Genomic DNA, 23,198 nt, shown 5'->3' on the forward strand with positions numbered 1-23,198 from the left:
TACATTCAAAATCTAGGACAGAATAAGAGACAAATTGGCACCTGGAGACAGTAAGCCCTTAGAGGAAAGTAATACTTGCTAACATTTATAAAGCATTAACTATGTGCAAGACAATGTTCTAAGTGCTTTTGACATCTAGCAATCATTTATTCCTCCCAACAACTCAAATTACTATGCTTAATTTACAGATAAGGAAGCTAAAGTACAGAGAACTTAAGTATTTTGCCCAAGATCACCCAGTGGACCCTGGATCTGGACCCAGACACTTTAGTTCCAGAATCTTTGCTCTTTTTTTTTTTGGCTACTAGGCTTATGGGATCTTAGTTCCCCAATGACCAGTGGACCACTGGACCATCAGGGAATTCCCAGAATCTCTGCTCTTAACAACTAGGCTATACTGCTTCTCTGTACTTCACTTTTCTCTTTCTGTTTGTTACTTTCTCAACAAGGTATTGTAGCTTTCAGGAAACGAGTCATACTTTTTAAATAATGGTTTTTACTGTGACTCTCATTGGGGGAAATACTTCTATTTGGGGAGAATAATTCATAAAAAGATGATCATAGGCCATCAGTTCATATTTACTGTCCTTCCTTTTTTTAAATTTTTATAGCGTGAACATTTTTTAATACTGAGCAATAAACATCAAACATGCTGATTGCTAGGCATAGTTCTTCGTTTCCAGGAAAAAAAAAAAGCTTTCCCTCCCTCCTTTCTAAATATAAGAGTATTTAATAGGAAAAGAGAAATAGGCTAATAAAATTTCTACCACCAAATAAAGTGACAGGACAAAAATGACTTCAGTATTCTTCCAATTTGCAAATGTTTTCCATTTACTTTAAAAGCACATCTTATTGACAGATTCCTTCTCCACCTCTTACTTTTTTGAAGCCCAAGGAATGCTAGCATTTCAAACTATTTATTTATTTATTTTTATTTCAAAAATCTCATTTGCTTTTTAAGTTTTCTCCACAAATTCTGCCTCAGCAGATTATTCACTAATGAAGTAGAAAGTGAGTTCTCTTACTGCACCATAGACTCAGTGATGAATCAATTTCACAAGCAGGCCAGAAGCAGAAGCAGGTCACAGGGCTGGCTAGCACAGCAGACAGTGTGGACCTGGATCCCCAAGAGTTACAGCTGTGATGCCAGCAGGGACTTCCAGTTGTCTCCCGAGACCTCTCCTTCCCTTCTTCCTTAGCAAATGAGTCCCAATTTCCCCTTTAACTAGGAGCAGCCACGTGATACAATTCTGGACTCTGGGATGTTGGCAGCACAGTGTGCAGGGTGGGTTCCAAGAAACATCCTTTTCTGCTCTTTTTTGGTTCCCTCCTCTTCCTCCGGCTGGACTGGGGACAAGATGCTTGAAGCATGTGCAGCCATCTTGGACCATGAAGGAAAAGCAAGTGCTGGGAACAGCAGAGCAGCAGGAAGCAAGAAGACACCTGGGCCCTCATGACTTCGTAGAGACACATACAACCCTAGACCACCTACCTTCAGATTATTCTCATGTATGATAGAAAAAGAAGCTTGTTTTGCCTAAGCTGCTGTTATTTTGTCTTTTCTATCACTCACATCTGAACCTAATCCTAATGGACACAGAGCTCCAGTAGCTCTGGCAGTATTTCTTGTTGGGATTCTTCATCAAAGATTCATATACAGCTTACAGGCGTCTATAAACTTCTTGAAATTGTATGTTAAATCTTGTGTGCATTCATGCACTTCTCAGGGAGAAGAGGCCCACGGCAACTCATTTAACTTTTCAGACCCTCAGCTTTCTTACCTGTAGTTAGGGGAGAACACACTCACTTCTGTAGCTGACTTCAGGAGGAGATATAATCTGCACAGTTAGGAGCAGGGTGATAGTGCCCAGCATGAGAGGCGCACCTCTTATTTCCAAAATTTTGTAAATAGTCTTACCATATTTCCTATGGAGCTTAAATCTAGCTGTCATCTATGATTTCTCTTACTCCCTCTCATTAAATTACCATATTAGTTGTAAAGAACATAGATTATTTCTCTACAATGTCTCCTGCATTCATTTATTTTTCTCCACACCAGTTACTACCTCCCCTCTCCTCACCTACCCCACCCCCACCCCCAGTTTACAGCCTTTGTCATCTCTTCTCTGAGACCCCTGACAGGTCTTCTCATTTAAAAAAAAAAATTAATTTATTATTTTTTTTGGCCATACCATGCGTCTTGTGGGATCTTAGTTCCCCAACCAGGGATCGAACCCGGGCCCTGGCATTGAAAGCACTAAGTCCTAACCACTGGACTGACAGGGAATTTCCAGGTCTTCTCAATTTTGGTCTCTTCTTACTCCATTCCACTCTCTACCAGACTATCAGATTAATTTACCTCAAGTCCTGGACTGTCAATGGTTCTCTAATGCCCATCAAATGAAATACAAACTCCATACTCTAAAAAGTAGTCAAGGTAGTACAACACAGAAGAAAAACTTGTGGATTCATAAAAACCTAGACTTGAGTCTCGGTTTTACCTCCTTACTTGCTTTATGATCTTGGAAAGATTATGTAACTTCTCAGAACCTAAGTAACCTTAGCTCTAAAGTAGAGATAACAGTACCAAGTGCACAGGGTTACAGAGAAGATAGAAGAGACATGACATGTAAAAGGACAAGTTTGGAATGTGTTACCTTCTTTCCCTCCATGGAATGGTCATACTAAAAACCTAGGTCTGCAGCTTATCACTTATCCACTAACCCCTTACTTGTATAATCTGTGCTGGTCAAACCAGATTATTTGCCACCTCCCAAGCATAAGTTCTGTCTTCTCTTATTCAATTCTGAAATTTTGTTCAGACTGATTTTTTCATCATATGCCCTTTCCCCTCATTTTGTATGTTGAAGTCCTATTCGGCCTTCAAGGATCCTCTCAATTGCCATCTCCTCCGTGAAGCCTTTTCCTAATGTTTTCAGTCAGATGTAAACTCTCCTTGATTAAAAGGCAAGTTCGTTATGTGTCTCCTATATCACTTCGCAGTTCTGCCTTGCCTTATTTTGTGTAATTGTTATTCCTCCTAAAAGACTATAGGTGCCTCCATAGATACAATGGAATATTACTCAGCCCTAAAAAGAGGTGAAATTGAGTTATTTGTAGTGAGGTGGATGGACCTAGAGTCTGTCATACAGAGTGAAGTAAGTCAGAAAGAGGAAAACAAATACCGTATGCTAACACATATATATGATATCTAAAAAAAAAAAAAAAAAAGGGTTCTGAAGAACCTAGGGGCAGGACAGGAATAAAGACGCAGACATAGAGAATGGACTTGAGAACATGGGGAGGGGAAAGGGTAAGCTGGGACGAAGTGAGAGAGTGGCATGGACATATATACACTACCAAATGTAAAATAGATAGCTAGTGGGAAGCAGCCACATAAGCACAGGGAGATGAGCTTCGTGCTTTGTGACCATCTAGAGGGGTGGAATAGGGAAGGTGGGAGGGAGACGTAAGAGGGAGGGGATATGGGGATATAAATATACGTATAGCTGATTCACTTTGTTATACATCAGCAACTAACACACCATTGTAAAGCAATTATACTCCAATAAAGATGTTAAAAAAAAAAAAGACGATAAGTGCCTTGAGGGCAGAACTAGAACCCTCTCCTCCTCTGTATGTCTTATGGCCCTAGCGCAGGTCCTTTTTACCAGTATTTACTGAATTAACCTCAAAATTCTCAGGCGGAGCTCTTTTTAATATATTCCTAGATCCTTTTTAAAAAATACTTTTACAACACTTTGAAGACAGAATAATTAAAAGTGTATCCAGGGAATACTCTATTTTAGGTTCCCCTTCATTGTCCAAAAAAGGAGGCAATGGCATCTGGATGCAAAACACTTAGTAGTCAATCCAGCACTGTTACCCATCATTCAAAACCATTTATTATTGTGTCCAGTGTGTACACAGGACTTTTTCTTTCCTTTATTTCCTAAGAGTCGGGCTCTGCCTCTTACTTCCTCAAAGCCCGCAAGACTTCTTTTTCTTTTCTGCATTTCAGCAACAATGAATTTCATATCTGGCTTTAAGCACCACTCCTAAAGATGATGGATAGGAGCAAAGCCTTCTGGGACACATTAGTACAGCTGCCAGTGGGCAGGAGGTGCTTATAAAATAAAAAGGCTCAGGATTCTGGGAACATATGTGCAGCTATAAGTGAACCGCCCAACACAGCTGAAAAGAAACACCCAAGAACTCTTCCTTTTATTCTTTTTAAGTTGTGCATGGAAGAGGCAAATCATATTTGATTGCAAGTAGTTCTCTGAAGGTTTCTTTTTCTGTAGTGTCACCATGTACTAATATCATAACCTTTACCTATCAGGTCCATGTGCTTTAGAATCACAGGAAGCTTGTAATGTCAAGTTTAAAGCAGCAAAAGTCTAGTTTTTAATTTATTGGGTAATACTGAGTATTACTCTCTGACTTGGAACATTTTTGCACATAATTACGAAAAAAGAATGAAATCCACACAACTATAAGGTTTAATGAAGCTTCAGTTCAGTCTGTGGATAAGTATGTAAGATAAAATGTTATTAGAAAACCAAACAATTAAATCACTAAGCTACGGACATTAGGCATCACACTGTAAACTCAGTTTCAAAAACAGAAAATTATTTTATGTATAAAGCTCTCATATATCATTAGAACCAAGAGAGTATTTATAGAATCTGTGGCGTTGCTAATGTGTTACATAGTCACTGCATTAAAAAGGAAGCACTGACCAAGAAAGATACTTGGGGAAAAGAAAATATCTCATATGTATCTGTAAGACATTGAAACTTGCCTAATCTGTATTTTGAGAAGATGCCTGGGGAGGACAATGAGAAGATTTAAAAAAGTGATGTGAGGTTTATCTCTAGATGCAGACAGCCTGTGATGTGCAGAGAGAAACAGCTTTGACAGATATTTGCAAAAGAGAAAGCTGGAAAAAACCACAGCAAAAAAGGAGTAAATTTCTTTTAGTGAGGCAGTCTTTTTAGAGACCCTCCTGTCAGTGGCGACTCTTCTCTGAAACCACAGACCATATATAAAAGGCTTCCCTCTTGGAAAGGTAGAATACACTGTGAAGATCTTCAGAGTTGGTCAGACAGGAAAGAAGCAGCTGACTGCATGAGGCCAGTACTGACCATGAGTTTGGCCAGGTTAGCCAGGGTGGCAAACAAGAGCGCTAAGAGACATGATACAGGATGAATCCCTTTGCGGGTATCTGCAAAGCTCACAAATGACCCCTAATTCACAGTCATGCTGGTGAATGTGATTCCACCCCATGGCCTTAGCTAAATGGGCCAAGAGCACCTGACACCAAACTAGGTCAGTCAGGAATGTGGAACGGGACCAGAGGTTGGACTTGTAAATGTGACTCTGGGAGCTCTGGGAGTTGTTGGGGACTACCAGTGGTCTGAGAAGCAGGGGAAAAAAGAAGCTAGTCTGTTGAAAAGGAAGAATAAGGCAAATATGGGGAAAGACGCAGAGAAAAGTAAGAGTGGGTAAATACTCCCCTGGATTCCTGTCTTCCACTCCTGGCCCTATCCTTTACTAAAGGCCCAGCTGCATTTTGCCCTTGGCCTCTAGGACTCACCACTGTATCTTTTTTTTTTTTTTTTCCTCACATCTTTATTGGAGTATAAATGCTTTACAATGTTGTGTTAGTTTCTGCTTTACAACCAAGTGAATCAGCTATACATATACATATATCCCCATATCTCCTCCCTCTTGAGCCTCCCTCCCACCCTCCCTATCCCACCCCTCTAGGTGGTCACAAAGCACCGAGCTGATCTCCCTGTGCTATGCAGCAGCTTCCCACTAGCCATCGATTTTACATTTGGTAGTGTATATATGTCCATGCCACTCTCTCACTTCACCTCAAGTTCCCCTTCCCCTCCGGGCCCTCAAGTCCATTCTCTATGTCTGCGTCTTTTTTCCTGCCCTGCCATTAGCTTCATCAGTACTCCTTTTTAAAATTCCATATATATGTGTTAGCATATGGTATTTGTTTTCCCCACTGTATCTTGATACTAGCTCTCTCCTCTATTCTTTGCTATGCCAGCTTCAGTGGGGTTTCTGCTACCTGCAACCTAGAGGACTGTAGCTGACATACTACCTCGGAGGCACTGACCATGACCACGTGGGAAGGTGGTGTCTCATCTAGCAGCCATTCACATCAGTGAAAGCACTCCATTAATCACATGCAGAGCCGTCATTCTCAACAATTATTATGACATTAACAGACTACAAACACAAAAAGTGTCTTTCTAAGAAAACAGGGCTTTCTTGGTTTAACACAGTGGGATCAAGGTTCTCTGATCAATTGAGAGGATGACGATGAGGATGATGATATGATGATAATGACAGCAGTTACAGAGCACTGTAATAATAATTTACTGAGCTTTTAACTATGCATGACACTATGCCAGATGCTTTATATACATTATCTTTACTCCTCCCAACTCTTCAAGGTAGTAAGAGTGGGATTTTGTTTGGAAAGGTTTGTGACATACTGCACAATAGAGCCATCATTTGGGAGAGGTCAGCATGCTGGGAAGGCAGGTAGCCGCAAGAAGGTACTTAGCATGATGGATTCACCATGATTTAAGATCTGGCCATTGGTCTTCCAGTCTCAAGAAATTTCCATGGTGTCCTAGCACTGGCTAGATTTAGGAATGCTGAGTCATGTAACAAAGTTCACTAGAGACTGATATATAAACCAGATGCCAAGTTATTAATTTACCATAAGATGTATCACTGCCAAGCAGCCTGGATACTGATGCTGGCCTGAGAAGTGTATGAAACTCTCTGTAGACAGATTGTATCAGGAGACAAACTATTAGAAGGTTGTTTGGGGGGTTAGATGACTTGAATGTTAGACACAGAGATTTGACAGCTGCTACATTCATCTTCATAAAGGGGATTTAGCTACCAGGTGAACCAGACATTTAGGCACCATTTCTTTGAATGCTGCCAGGAGGGCTTCTTCCAACAAATGCTTCCATGACCATCCTAGGCCTCTAGAGCTGACCAGTTCTCCTTCTGAAGGAAACATTCTTTTTTTAGATATCTTTATACCCAAACCATCTTGTTTCTGGGGGTCCTTTTATTTATTTAAGGTTATTTTGCATATCTTTGGTCTGATTCATTATTTCATGATTTAACAGTTTGAAGCAAAGGAATAATTTTATTTTCCTTCTTTCCACATTTCTCAACAGAGTCCCTCACTGTCACTTAAATGCGACAATACATCTACAATACATCTACAAATGTATTGTAGATGTGTCCCATTTGTAGACGTGTCAAAACAATTCCATTGTTTTACAAATAAGGTAAAGAATGTAAGTTTTGGAGTCAGAAAGACCTGAGATGAAATTCTGGCTCTCCCTCTTCTTATGCTTCAAGAACAGTTAATTTCTCTTTATAAGTTTCCCCACTTATAAAATGGGGATAATGCCCACCCCTCAGAATAAAAGGAGATTTAATGAGGTTATGTATGCAAAGCACTTAGCACAGTGTTGGGTGTCAAACACAAAGATGATCATAACACTTTGGAGCAAAAATAACACAGATCTCAACCATTAAGATTCTCCTTGGCTTCCAAGTATATGTTTTTTGTTGTTGTCTTCCAATGTGGTTTCACTTTGATTTTTAGTCATATTAGTGTTACTTTAAAAACTAATTTCCATGACTTTTAAACTGGATAAACAAAAATGAATTGGGCATGAGTGCATTGATTTCTTTGGCTTACCATTGTCTTTCTCCACCAGCAATAAACAAATGACACAGCTTGCTTTTGTCTTTTTCTTCCTGTTATCCTTGAGAAGATATCTTTTAAGGACTCTAGTCATATAAGAGTTCTGCACCTAATTCTGAAGCTTGAAAATGCCTTTTTAACTGAGAAAGTGCTATGAAATTATAGAGCTTTAGTAACAAATTTATTCTTTTTTTGCCAATTAATTCAATTTACTCTTCAGATGTCAGAATTCCCCAAATTACATGATTCCTTCTATATAATGGGTCTATCCTAATATATATTCAGCTATTCTATCTTCTGAGTTTACATATGCAATTATGTCCTCTCTTTTCAATTAGATTATAAACCTTACAAGAGTAGGGACAGATCTTCTATCTCTTTATATCTTCACTGTCTATACATTGTAGTATCCTATATTGATATTGGGAAGATATTCAACAATTACTTGTTGATGGTAAATGCTATGAAGTGGAAATAAAAATAACAGATATATGTTTATCTTCTCATTTGTTAACTATATTCACATTTTCTGAAGGTGTAGATCTAAATTTAAATATCCTGTTTAATTTTTCTAACATGTGTTAATTTTTCCCTAAATTACTTAAACATTCTCTTTCCCTTTTATTTGACTTTAACACCAGTAATCTTACATACACCCTAGATATTTCTTGCATTAGAGAAATTCCTGACTTTAGCTCCTGTATCTTTCCTTTTAATCCATACAGTATGTTATCCTTCATTTCACTCCTTTAACTTTACTTCACATCTGTTTAAATTGCTTCAGTGATCCCAACCCAACATTTAGTGTTTATCTTGAATTGTAATGTTCAAGCTTTACACTCTTGAGATCCTTGGGGAAAGATGCTATTTAGTATGGGCTACTGTCACATACCTAACGAAGATATCTAAAAATTTAGTACAATACATAAATGAAAATAAATATAAAAACAAGAATAATACAGTACTGAGAGAACAAGAACAAGCACCAACCGTGACAGATCTGTGTGAGAATTAAAATCTCCATCACCAATTCCACCATAAAGGATGAATTAAAAATTTACAATCTGAGAACACGGGTATTTCCAAAATGGAATCCTCAGTAGGCAGTGTACACAACAGGACGAGGAGAGAGGAAAACTTACAGTATGTGCCAGACACAGTGCCAGAAATTTCTTACATTTCAGCTCATTTAAATAGCACAACATTCCTTCTAGGTTGATGGTATTACTCTACCTTACAGATCCTAATTTTATTGACATCTAAATGTACTATTAACACTTAAAAATTTAATGTGATAAAACTGACCACAAAATAAGCTCCTTTGGTTTTCTGTGAACATTAATTTCAGGGTCTTTATTCTGAACCTATGGCTACTTTAACAGTATAGACATGTTTTCCATATTTTTCAGTACAATCGCAAAATAAATTCCATAAAGTCCATAAAGTCATTTGTGGAGCCTGTTTATAAATCCCAATATTAATTATGGAAAGAGATACAAACAGATATATTTAAGGGTTCTATACAAGTGAACTCTATAAGGTCAGTTTCTTATGAACTAAATGGTCCTGAAGGAAAAAATTAATCCAAGCTTGATTCTGTTTTTAGGACTAAAACCAAGGAGATGAACTTGTTTTTGTATTTAAGGACGAGCCTCTGCCTAGGGGGCAGTGGCCTTGGCAGAAGAGTCAATGATCTCACCAAGAGCCTGTGTAACGTAATGACATTAGACTGCGTGTTTATAGTAGGTAATGCCACTGAAGCATAACACAGTGCATCCTGCCATAATTCAGTTTGTAAAACCAACTGCAGTCAATAGCGCCATAAAATAATGACAAACAATGTAATGCTTTTGAATTATACAGAATAGGAACACAGACATCCATGTACTCATTGATCCATTCAATATACTGAGCATCTCCACTGCAGTGGATACTATACGGAACATAATGAAAGTTAGGTGTGATCATTTCCTTTGGAAACCTACAGTCTAGGAGGGAGACAGGATATGGATAATTAAAATGCGAGGAATGGGTGAGAAATAGCATAAAAGTGGTACCATGAAGTGTTACAGAACTGCAGAGAAAGGCAGTGTCATGTTTGGAGATGGTGTCCAGGAAAGGCTTCATGGAATAGATGGCACTGGAGCTGTTTGGATGTGTGGATAGGATTTCAGCAGAAAAGGGAGAGACTCAAATGAAGAGGGAGTGGTACGGATGTGGGAGACCACAGGCTGGTTCGGGAATGCTGAATAGGCCAGTTTGATTACAGCACAGATCATGCGGAAGGGAAGGAAAGGCAAAGCTGGGTCGGGAGGTTCTGCAGGGCCCTCAAGGTCAGTCTAGCAGTGATAGGACCACTGAAGGTTTTTCTCAGGGAATGACACAATCCACCTGTTCCTTTAAGAACTTAGTAGGATAGGTTGGAAGGAGAAGAGACTGGAGGCTAGAATTTCACTTAGGAGGCTTTTTAGTGGTCCAGGCATTTGCTTGTGAAGGAGAAGTGGAGGGAAGGAAATGAACATTTATTAAGAGCTCACTATGTGTAAGGCACTTATTTGTTTTAGCGATAATATTTCACTTAAATCTCCTGACAACTCTGCAAGGTAAATAGCATTAACTCCGGTGTTCAGTTGAGGAAATTAAGGCTCCAAGAGATCAGCAGTTTGCCTAAGGTCACTGAGTTAGTAAAATACAAAGGGGGAGGGGAACAGGAGTCAGCAGTTGAGACTTTAACGTCTACATTATCTACACTATACCATGTTGATGAAGGATTTTCTTTTCATAAGTTCCCTGCTATTCAGGATTGGTAGTTCAGTATTTTAGCGGTGCCTCCGGTACAGACCTAGAGATAATCACATAGAGCAGGAAAATGATTCTGACAACAGAAAGGTTGAATGTCTGAATGCTTGAATGCTGAAAATAGGGAAATTCTTCTACCCCAAACAACCAGAGAAACTTGCCTGCTAGACAGAGAGCTTCTGATGAGTGGACAGTGTCTTATCTGTCTCTGAGTCCCCAGGAGTATGCTCAGGGTCGGGCACTGCAAGCACTCAAGGAAAAAGCTGTCCTATTTCTACAGATGAGGTCACCCCAACCCCTGGGCCAAATTCTGCTCCTAGCCGGGGGAATATAAGGTTAGGCTGGGAGCTCAGTAGCATGGCAACTTTCTGCCAGTCCTGCTCTGTTCTTCCATCCCAGCTGTCAATTCTGGGTGTCCTTTCTTACCATTGGGATCAAGGTTTCCCCTTCAGCTTACAGTAGGTACAACCCTGTCTTGCTTCTTAGGCCAGCATCCTTGTCTTTGAACTCTGCCATGTATCAGCTCCTCTCTCTCCAACAAGATATGAAATGTAGCAGGACCTCTCTGATACCAGCTCTTTGCTTGTTGAAACCTGCCAGGCTTCCTTCACGCAGTGCTTATGTGCCAAGTCTACTGTATAGGTGCCTCGGACTATCCCAGATCTCCCAGACTACTCCAGCTGGTCTGTAGAGTCATTAGACCCCAGCTCTCTCTGATCTAGTCTGTGCTTCTGCTTGATGCAAAGACTTTTTTTTTTCAAAGGATTTTTTTTTCTTTAATTAATTAATTTATTTTTAGCTGCATTGGGTCTTCGTTTCTGTGCGAGGGCTTTCTCCAGTCGCGGCAAGAGGGGGCCACTCTTCATCGCGGTGCGCGGGCCTCTCACTATCGCGGCCTCTCTTGTTGCGGCGCACAGGCTCCAGACGCGCAGGCTCAGTAGTTGTGGCTCACGGGCCCAGCCGCTCCGCGGCATGTGGGATCTTCCCAGACCAGGGCTCGAACCCGTGTCCCCTGCATCGGCAGGCAGATTCTCAACCACTGCACCACCAGGGAAGCCCAATGCAAAGACTTTTGACGATAATCACTGTAATAGTACTGGTAGTACTCACACTTACATAGCACTTACCATGTGCCAGGTATTGTTCTATGTGTCTTACAAATATTAATTCCTATAAGCATTACATTATTAGTGGCCTCATTTTACTGATGAAAGAAAATCAAAACAGAAAACCTGAGGCTGAGAGATTAAGTTACTTATCTATGGCGACTCAGTCTGCAAATGGCAGAGCCAGAATTTGAACCCAGGCATTCTGGCTATAGTTCATTCTCTTAACCACTAAGCTCTCCTGCCTCTCCAGTGGCAGTGAGAAGATGAAGAACATGTCACTAGTGAATGTACTTACTATCTTAAATGCTCTGTTTAATACAACTGGCATAATACTACCAACCAATAGTTATCAGGCTTATGTTAATTAACATTTAACTATAAATCTGAATCCCAAAATCAGTTATAAAGAAGCCCTTACATGATGCTGAAACTTTGATATATGAGTATTTTCATTTTGACTGAAAATACTACAGATGTTCTACACTTAGGCAAGTCTAACAAGACAGTAGGATTCAAAGACAATGTCATTTTATTTAGCAAAAATAATCCAAGAATACTGGGAGAGAAGATAATCATGAATATGACCTTGACAGAAGGGGAAGCAAATGTGAGGATTTAAGAATCAAAGCAGAGTTGCTAAGAGGGTAGATCTTAAAAGTTCTCATCACAAGAAAAAAAAAAAAAATGAAAGTAGATACTGTTGACATCTTGGGAAACTGGATAGTTCTGCATACTCTAGGTCACTTGACAAAATGATGACACATTTCAATGTTATCAATTCAGAAGGTGAACATCTGCCTATATTATAACCAGGAATTTAAACAAGAATTAAATAATCATATAATAATACCAATGTTAATATGTACTGTGGTCTCCTCTGATTTGTATTATTATTCTGAGTTGTTAAGTATAGAGCAGTCATTAAAAAAACTGGCTCATATTTCTATACCAGGGGCTGGAGATTAGTGATCAAGACATACAAGAGAGGTAGGCAGTGCAGAGATCAGAGGTCCTTACAGGCCATAGTAAGATACAGAATTCTGTTAGTTTTAAAGGGAGCCACCATCAGGTTTTAAGTTAGGGGAGTGATGTAACCTAACCTACATTTTCAAAAGATCACTCTAGGTGTTGTTTGGAAAACGCACTACAAGGAGTCAAGGATGGAATCATAGAGACCAATTAGGAAGCTACTGTAGTAGGGAACAGAAGATGGTAGCTTGAACTCAAGTTGTACCAGTAGAAACAGAAAGAAGTAGATGGAATAGGGACATGTTTGGAGGTAGAGCTGACACGACTTGTTGATGAATTAGATGTGAGCAGTTAGGGAAAAAGAGCAATCAGGAATGACTTCGAGGGGATGGTTATGTGATCTAGTAATAGGTGGACAACTAAGAGAAAAACAAATTTTAGGAGAAATTCAGATCCGTAGAATATTAATAAGTAGAATAATAACATAGTGATATCCACACTCAGGGAAATGACAAGCAACAAACTTTCCACAAAATCATACAGAATATGATCACTGGTTAGATGGTTTTCCTATCAGCCTACCACAAGGCCCAAGACCATTTTCAGCTCAGGAAATGAAATGAAAATTAAGTCATCCTTTCTGGCCTTATGGGGACATACCTCATTTCATAGAACAGTTCTAAAAATTCTGAAGAGTGTGAGCACATGGTAGGTCCTCAGAAAATGTGTGGTGAGCTCAATGACACCTGTTTGTCCCATTACTAGCTGGAGACTATGTAAGCTACCTATAACAGATTGAAGAGTAGAATTAAGAACTCTCAGGATTGCCATGTACCATGAATCTGAATGACATTATTCTCTTATTATACAATTTCTAGTATATGTGTGTCTTGTGTGTGTGTGTGTGTGTGTGTGTATGTGTACATACGTATGTGTTTGTATATGCACATACATGTGTATTTCCCTCTGATACAACTGACGGAAAAGAGAGGTATGCTCCCAACATTTTTCCTATGATGAAATCAGCACTTTCCCACACTGTTTTTCATTTTGAAATGAAGAGTCATTCCATACCTGTAGCATATCACCAAGGTCTGCTGTGCTAATATCTGGATCCTCTGTGGTGTTGAAGGGCACAGGAGTTATGTGTACAAGGGTGAGCACTCTAGGTTCTGGATATCTCCATAACATCGTCCCTGGGTTATCTTCGGTTTCATTGTAAAACAAGACTTCATAGACACCAGGCATTTTCAAAGGTTCTGTTAAACAAAAGTATAATTAATTGTATGCTTTCGAAGGGGAACATGTTGGTTTATTACACAAGAAAAAATTATGAGTATAAAAGAAAAGAATATAAAGAAGCTGGCTGATCATGTTTACATGGTTTAAGACAGGAACAAATCAAGAATTTTCCCTTAAGAGAGACTGAATGGCAATGTACTATTTTTGTACTGCAGGTATTGACTTACTTTTCAAGTGATCTTGATGTGTTATCATTTACTGAATGTGCAGGTAAAATAAACAAACACACACACAATCACACTGAAGCTATCGCTACTTACCAGCATCCCGTATATATTGAAACAGACCTGTCCGTAGGTCATCTGAACTTTGTTCACTTTTAAATATCTGATATTTTTCCATAGGAGATGGAATTTGCGGCACTGTTTCAGAAACTTGCACTTCAAAATTTCCCTCCTCTTTAAGGTATCCATTGAGTAATTCATGTAGAAGAACTAAGCAATTCAAATGTTCTTGACCCCAGAAAACCTTTAAAATCATATGGAAAATTTTACTGGCTTTAACACAAACACTTCATGAGGATAATTAGGTACAATCATATTTGAATTAGTTCAAGACTGTAATTACACTTAATTTAACTATTGATAATAATTAAACTATAATTTTTAAGAAGCAATTGACCTATGGGATGAAATTCTATTCTTGGGTAAATACATAAAAACAAGAAAAATCAAGTATATCATATATTGTGTGGATAGCAATCAATTTTAAATGCTGAATTGATAATGAAATTATGTTGATGTGAGGTAATGTTTGTGAATTAACTTAGCTAAGAGGGAAAAGAACATCCATTACAGTCTGAGAGAAGGCAATGAAGATCCTTCTAGGCCAAAATGTTAATAATATTGTAGAACAGCTTCTACATTTTGTCATGAGATTACATGAACACATTTTGATTATAGGGTTCCTTTCTTTGCCCTTTCACTCTTCAGAAAAAAAAAAGAAGGAAGATGCTCAATGAATCTGAACTTAAAAGGCTCCCAACTTTAGTGTTTAGTGAGAAAGTGCCAACAAACAGTATTCCACAGCCCTTGAGAACCAACTGTACAGGAGCTATGGTACAGTTTCAGAACAAACTCTTGGTGTTACGTCTAACAGAGAGGATCAAGTTCCCTTTTTCTGCATGTGAAGAGTATTAGTCTATAATGGAAGTATGACCAGTGGGTAATAATGATTAATGTCAGAGGACATAAATTTTCAATAATATTAAATTTCTCTGAATATACTGGATAAAGGCAATACAACCATAATTTCTAAGAGAACCAGCTAATATGGAAAAGAAGAAAAGAATATACAGAGGTAGAAAAGAATAAGCCTATGCTTTGTGGGTAAGTTTTAAACCCTCAGTTTAAGTCCTACTCTCTGGAATTAAGGCATCTCAGAAATAAAGGTAAGAGGTATGATACTAAGTCTATTTTTTTCTCATCAATCCTATTTTTATTGAATCCTGAAAAACAGAGATAGGTGAAAAGTCAAGTTGGGGAGTCAAACACTGTGCTCCAGGTTTTAAAATGTCAAGAGAGCTTATAATGTAGAGATGATATACTTTGTTTTTGCTCTTATTGTTGTTTTTAATGTGGAGTTACTTTGCTGTCTTGGAAAAATGGTAATACAATTACTATTCTTGATAAAACAACACAAAATCACATGCTGAGTAAATCTATGAAAATTTATAACAGATACTGAAAATCTCCAAACCAATCAATGTAAAGCAATAAGTTACTGGGCTCCCCACATCTACCTCTGTGTCACTAAGAAAACTGGTGAAAAAGGTGAGGCAAGACAACTTTTAGATGAAGACAAGAAATTCATATTTAATATGCCTCCACTATTAACAAATTAGTAATTTCCATTTTCTATAACTCGGAATTCCTCAAGCTTTTTAGATTTGTGTCAAATTTGGGGAACACCAAATCATATAAAGAACACATTCAGGATAGCTTCAAGATGGCAGAAGAGTAAGACATGGAGATCACATTCCTCCCCACAAATACATCAGAAATACATGTACATGTGGAACAACTCCTACAGAACACCTCCTGAACGCTGGCAGAAGAACTCAGACTTCCCACAAGGCAAGAAACTCCCCACGTACCTGGGTAGGGCAAAAAAAAAAAAAGAAAAAAACAGAGACAAAAGAATAGGGACGGGACCTGCACCTCTGGAAGGGAGCTGTGAAGGAGGAAAGGTTTCCACACACTAGGAGGCCTCTTCACTGGCGGAGATGGGGGGTGGTGGGGGGAAGCTTCGGAGCCACGGAGGAAAGCACAGCAACAGGGGTGCAGAGGGCAAAGCGGAGAGATTCCCACACAGAGGATCGGTGCCGACCAGCACTCACCAGCCCGAGAGGCTTGTCTGCTAAGCCGTCGGGGCGGGCGGGGGCTGGGAGCTGAGGCTTGGGCTTCAGAGGTCGGATCCCTGGGAGAGGACTGGGGTCGGCTGCGTGAACACAGCCTGAAGGGGGCTAGCGCGCCATGGTTAGCCGGGAGGGAGTACGGGAAAAGGTCTGGAGCTGCTGAAGAGGCAAGAGACCAATGTTTCGGGGTGCGTGAGGGGAGGGGATTCAGAGCACTGCCTAAACGAGCTCCAGAGGTGGGCGCGAGCTGCGGCTATCAGCCTGGACGCCAGAGACGGGCATGAAATGCTAAGGCTGCTGCTGCCGCCACCTAAAAGCCTCTGTGCAAGCACAGGTCACTATCCACACCTCCCCTCCCAGGAGCCTGTGCAGCCCGCTACTGCCAGGGTCCCGTGATCCAGGGACAACTTCCCCAGGAGAACACAAGCCGTGCCTCAGGCTGTTGCAACGTCACGCCAGCCTGTGCCGCCACAGGCTTCCCACGCATTCCGTACTCCTCCCTCACCCCAGCCTGAGTGAGCCAGAGCCCCCTAATCAGCTGCTGCTTTAACCCTGTCCTGTCTGGGTGGGGAACATACACCCTCAGGCGACCTACACACAGAGGCGGGGCCCAATCCAAAGCTGAACCCCAGGAGCTGTGCGAACAAAGAAGAGAAAGGGAAATTTCTCCCAGCAGCCTCAGGAGCGGCGGATTAAATCTCCACAATCAACTTGATGTACCCTGCATCTATGGAATACCTGAATAGACAACGAATCATCCCAAAATTGAGGCAGTGGACTTTGGGATCAACTGTAGACTTGGGGTTTGTTTTCTGCATCTAATTTGTTTCTGGTTTTATGTTTATCTTAGTCTGGTATTTATAGCTTATTACCATTGGTAGATCTGTTTATTGATTTGGTTGCTCTCTTCCTTTTTAAAATTTTTTAATGTATATATATATTTTTCCTTTTTCTCCTTTTGTGAGTGTGTATGTGTATGCTTCTTTGTGTGACTTTGTCTGTATAGCTTTGCTTTTACCATTTGTCTTAGGGTTCTGTCTGTCTATTTTTTTTTTTTTTTGGTATAGTTTTTAGAGCTTGTTATCATTGGTGGATCTGTTTTCTCGTTTGGTTGCTCTCTCTTTCATTTTTTTTTTTTTACTACTTTAAAATATTTTTCTATTCAATAATATATTATTTTTTATTTTAATAACTTTAATTTATTTACCTATTTTTTTTTCTTTCTGTTTTTTTTCTCCCTTTTCTTCTGAGCAGGGTGGCTGACAGAGTCTTGGTGCTCCAGCTGGGTGTCAGGCCTGAGCCTCTGAGGTGAGAGAGCCAAGTTCAGGACATTGGTCCACCAGAGACCTCCTGGCCCCACGTAATATCAAACAGCGAAAGCTCTCTCAGAGATCTCCATCTCAACGCTAAGACCCAGCTCCACTCAACGACCAGCAAGCTAGAGTGCTGAACACCCCATGCTAAACAACTAGCAAGACAGGAAAACAACCCTACCCATTAGCAGAGAAGCTGCCTAAAATCATAGCAACTTCAGAGACACTCCAAAACACACCACCGGACACAGTCCTCTCCACCAGAAAGACAAGATCCAGCCTCATCCACCAGAACACAGGCACCAGTCCCCTCCACCAGGAAGCCTACACAAACCACTGAACCAACCTTAGCCACTGGGGACAGACACCAAAAACAACAGGAACTATGAACCTGCAGCCTGCAGAAAGGAGACCCCAAACACAGTAAGTTAAGCAAAATGAGAAGACAGAGAAATACACAGCAGATGAAGGAGCAAGGTAAAAACACACCAGACCAAACAAATAAAGAGGAAATAGGCAGCCTACCTGAAAAAGAATTCAGAGTAATGATAGTAAAGATGATCGCAAATCTTGGAAATAGAATGAAGAAAATACAAGAAACGTTTAACATGGACCTAGAAGAACTAAAGAGCAAACAAACAATAATGAACAGCACAAAAAATGAAATTAAAAATTCTCTAGAAGGAATCAATAGCAGAATCACTGAGGCAGAAGAACGGATAAGTGACCTGGAAGATAAAGGACGGGAAATAACTACCGCAGAGCAGAATAAAGAAAAAATAATGAAAAGAATTGAGGACAGTCTCAGAGACCTCTGGGACAACATTAAATGCACCAACATTCGAATTATAGGGGTCCCAGGAGAAGAAGAGAAAAAGAAAGGGACTGAGAAACTATTTGAATAGATTATAGTTGAAAACTTCCCTAATAGGGGAAAGGAAATAGTCAATCAAGTCGAGGAAGAACAGACAGTCCCATACAGGATAAATCCAAGGACAAACATGCCAAGACACATATTAAGCAAACTATCAAAAATTAAATACAAAGAAAAAATATTAAAAGCAGCAAGGGAAAAGCAACAAATAACATACAAGGGAATCCCCATAAGGTTAACAGCTGATCATTCAGCAGAAACTCTGCAAGCCAGAAGGGAATGGCAGGACACATTTAAAGTAATGAAAGAGAAAAACCTACAAACAAGATTACTCTACCCAGCAAGGGTCTCATTCAGATTTGATGGAGAAATTAAAAGCTTTACAGACAAGCAAAAGCTAAGAGAATTCAGCACTACCAAACCAGCTTTACAACAAATCCTAAAGGAACTTCTCTAGGCAGGAAACACAAGAGAAGGAAAAGACCTATGATAAGAAACTCAAAACAATTATGAAAATTAATAGGAACACACATATTGATAACTACCTAAAATGTAAATAGATTAAATGCTCCAACCAAAAGACACAGACTGGCTGAATGGATACAAAAACAAGACCCATATATATGCTGTCTAAAAGAGACCCACTTCAGACCTAGGGACACATATAGACTGAAAGTGAGGGGATGGAAAAAGACATTCTATGCAAATGGAAATCAAAGGAAAGCTGGAGTAGCAATTCTCATATCAGACAAAATAGACTTTAAAATAAAGACTATTACAAGAGACAAAGAAGGACACTACATAATGACCCTGGGATCAATCCAAGAAGAAAATATAACAATTGTAAATATTTATTCAAACAACATAGGAGCACCTCAATACTTAAGGCAAATGCTAACACTGATAAAAGGGGAAATCGACAGTAACACAATCATTGTAGGGGACTTTAACACCCCACTTTCACCAATGGACATATCATTCAAAAAGAAAATAAATAAGGAAACACAAGCTTTAAATGATACATTAAACAAGATGGACTTAATTGATATTTATAGGACATTCCATCCAAAAACAACAGAATACACTTTCTTCTCAAGTGCTCATGGAACATTCTCCAGGATAGATCCTATCTTGGGTCACAAATCAAGCCTTGGTAAATTTAAGAAAACTGAAAGCATATCAAGTATGTTTTCAGACCACAACGCTATGAGACTAGATGTCAAGTACAGGAAAAATCTGTAAAAAATATAAATACATGGAGGTTAAACAATACACTACTAAATAACCAAGAGATCACTGAAGAAGATTTACTGAGGCTTGATTTGTGACCCAAGATGTGATCTATCCTGGAGATACATACAGAATCCTAAAGATGCTACCAGAAAACTACTAGAGCTAATCAATGAATTTGGTGAAGTAGCAGGATACAAAATTAATGCACAGAAATCTCTTGCATTCCTATACACTAATGATGAAAAGTCTGAAAGAGAAATTAAGGAAACACTCACATTTATCACTGCAACAAAAAGAATAAAATACCTAGGGATAAACCTACATGAGGAGACAAAAGACTTGTATGCAGAAAACTATAAGACACTGATGAAAGAAATTAAAGATGATACAAACAGATGGAGAGATATACCGTGTCTTGAATTGGAAGAATCAACATTGTGAAAATGACTATACTACACAAAGCAACCTACAGATTCAATGGAATCCCTATCAAACTACCAATGGCGAGCCCTGAACCAAGATGGCGTTGTAGAAGGATGTGCTCTCACTCCCTCTTGTGAGAACACCAGAATCACAAATGGCTGCTGGACAATCATCGACAAGAAGACACTGGAACTCAACAAAAAAGATACCTTACATCCAAAGACAAAGGAGAAGCCACAATGAGACAGTAGAAGGGGCGCAATAACAGCAAAATGAAATCCCATAACTCCTGGGTGGGTGACTCACAGACTGGAGAACACTTATACCACAGAAGTCCACCCATTGGAGTGAAGGTTCTGAGCCCCACGTCAGGCTTCCCAACCTGGGGGTCCGGCAATGGGAGGAGGAATTCCTAGAGAATCAGACTTTGAAGGCTGGTGGGATTTGATTGCAGGACTTTGACAGGATTGGGGGAAAACAGAGACTCCACTCTCGGAGGGCACACACAAAGTAGTGTGCGCATCGGGACCCAGAGGAAGGAGCAGTGACCCCAGGGGAGTCTGAACCAGACCTACCTGCTAGTGTTGGAGGGTCTCCTGCAAACGGGGGGGTGGCTATAGCTCACCGTGGGGACAAGGACACTGGCAGCAGAAGTTCTGAGAAGTACTCCTTAGTGTGAAGCCTCCCAGAGTCTGCCATTAGCCCCACCAAAGAGCCCAGGTAGGTTCCAGTGTTGGGTTGCCTCAGGCCAAACAACCAACAGGCAGGGAATCCAGCCCCACCCATCAGCAGTTAAGCGGATTAAAGTTTTACTGAGCTCTGCCCACCTGAGCAACAGTCAGCTCTACCCACCACCAGTCCCTCCCATCAGGAAACTTGCACAAGCCTCTTAGATAGCCTCATCCACCAGAGGGCAGACAGCAGAAGCAAGAACTACAATCCTGCAGCCTGTGGAACAAAAACCACATTCACAGAAAGATAGACAAGATGAAAAGGCAGAGGGGTATGTACCAGATGAAGGAACAAGATAAAACCCCCGAAAAACAACTAAATGAAGTGGAGATAGGTAACCTTCCAGTAAAAGAATTCAGAATAATGATAGTGAAGATGATCCAGGACCTCGGAAAAAGAATGGAGGCAAAGATCGAGAAGATGCAAGAAATGTTTAACAAAGACCTAGAAGAACTAAGAGCAAACAAACAGAGATGAACAATAAAATAACTGAAATGAAAACTACACAAGAAGGAATCAATAGAAGAATAACTGAGGCAGAAGAACAGATAAGTGACCTGGAAGACAGAATGGTGGAATACGCTGCTGTGGAACAGAATAAAGAAAAAAGAATGAAAAGAAATGAAGACAGCCTAAGAGACTTCTGGCACAACATTAAATGCAACAACATTCGCATTATAGGGGTCCCAGAAGGAGAAGAGAGAGAGAAAGGAGCAGAGAAAATTTTGAAGAGATTATAGTCCAAAACTTCCCGAACATGGGAAAGGAAATAGCCACCCAAGTCCAGGAAGCGCAACGAGTCCCATACAGGATAACCCCAAGGCGAAACACGTTGAGACACATAGTAATCAAATAGGCAAAAATTAAAGAGAAAGAAAATTATTGAAAGCAGCAAGGGAAAAACGACACATAACATACAAGGGAACTCCCATAAGGTTAACAGCTGATTTCTCAGCAGAAACTCTACAAGACAGAAGGGAGTGGCATGGTATACTTAAAGTGATGAAAGGGAAGAACCTGCAACCAAGAGTACTCTACCCAGCAAGGATCTCATTCAGATTCGATGGAGAAATCAAAAGCTTTACAGACAAGCAAAAGCTAAGATAATTCAGCACCATCAAACCAGCTCTACAACAAATGCTAAAGGAACTTCTCTAAGTGGGAAACACAAGAGAAGAAAAGGACCTACAAAAACAAACCCAAAACAATTAAGAAAATGGTCATAGGAACATACAGATCGATAATTACCTTAAACGTGAATGGATTAAATGCTCCAACCAAAAGACACAGGCTTGCTGAATGGATACAAAAACAAGACCCATATATAGGCTGTCTACAAGAGACCAACTTCAGACCTAGGGACACATACAGACTGAAAGTGAGGGGATGGAGAAAGATATTCCATGCAAATGGAAATCAAAAGAAAGCTGGAGTAGCAATACTCATATCAGATAAAATAGACTTTAAAATAAAGAATGTTACAAGAGACAAAGAAGGACACTACATAATGATAAAGGAATCAATCCAAAAAGAAGATATAACAATTATAAAAATATATGCACCCAAGATAGGAGCACCTGAATACATAAGGCCACTGCTAACAGCTATAAAAGAGGAAATCGACAGTGACACAATAATAATGGGGGATTTTAACACCTCACTTACACCAATGGACAGATCATCCAAAATGAAAATAAATAAGGAAACAGAAGCTTTAAATGACACAACAGACCAGATAGATTTAACTGATATTTATAGGACATTCCATCCAAAAACAGCAGATTACACTTTCTTCTCAAGTGCGCACAGAACATTCTCCAGGATAGATCACATCTTGGGTCACAAATCAAGCCTCAGTAAATTTAAGAAAATTGAAATCATATCAAGCATCTTTTCTGACCACAATGCAATGAGACTAGAAATGAATTACAGGGAAAAAAACGTAAAAAAGACAAACACATGGAGGCTAAACAATACGTTACTAAATAAGCAAGTGATCACTGAAGAAATCAAAGAGGAAATCAAACAATACCTAGAGACAAATGACAATGAAAACACGACAGTCCAAAACCTACGGGATGCAGCAAAAGCAGTTCTAAGAGGGAAGTTTATAGCTATACAAGCCTACCTCAAGAAACAAGAAAAATCTCAAATAAACAATCAAACCTTACACCTAAAGGAACTAGAGAAAGAAGAACAAACAAAACCCAAAGTTAGCAGAAGGAAAGAAATCATAAAGATCTGAGCAGAAATAATGAAATAGAAACAAAGAAAAAAATAGCAAAGATCAGTAAAACTAAAAGCTGGTTCTTTGAGGAGATAAACG

The 23,198-nt window shown here is 39.7% G+C and overlaps 1 protein-coding gene across 10 annotated transcripts in view; it reads right to left on the bottom strand.

Moving 5' to 3' along the window:
* Positions 1-23,198, bottom strand: part of VPS13B (vacuolar protein sorting 13 homolog B) — a 769,553-nt gene that overhangs the window by 132,538 nt on the left and 613,817 nt on the right. For all 10 annotated transcript variants that reach the window (XM_057531718.1, XM_057531717.1, XM_057531723.1 and 7 more), the window contains 2 exons: positions 14,202-14,409; positions 13,714-13,898 (listed from right to left, as the gene is read on the bottom strand). In XM_057531718.1, the coding sequence (XP_057387701.1) occupies positions 13,714-13,898; positions 14,202-14,409 (393 nt within the window). The remainder of the gene's footprint in view (positions 1-13,713; positions 13,899-14,201; positions 14,410-23,198) is intronic.

The sequence above is a fragment of the Balaenoptera acutorostrata genome, chromosome 17 (assembly GCF_949987535.1).
Source record: "Balaenoptera acutorostrata chromosome 17, mBalAcu1.1, whole genome shotgun sequence".
Classification (NCBI taxonomy): Eukaryota; Metazoa; Chordata; class Mammalia; order Artiodactyla; family Balaenopteridae; genus Balaenoptera; species Balaenoptera acutorostrata.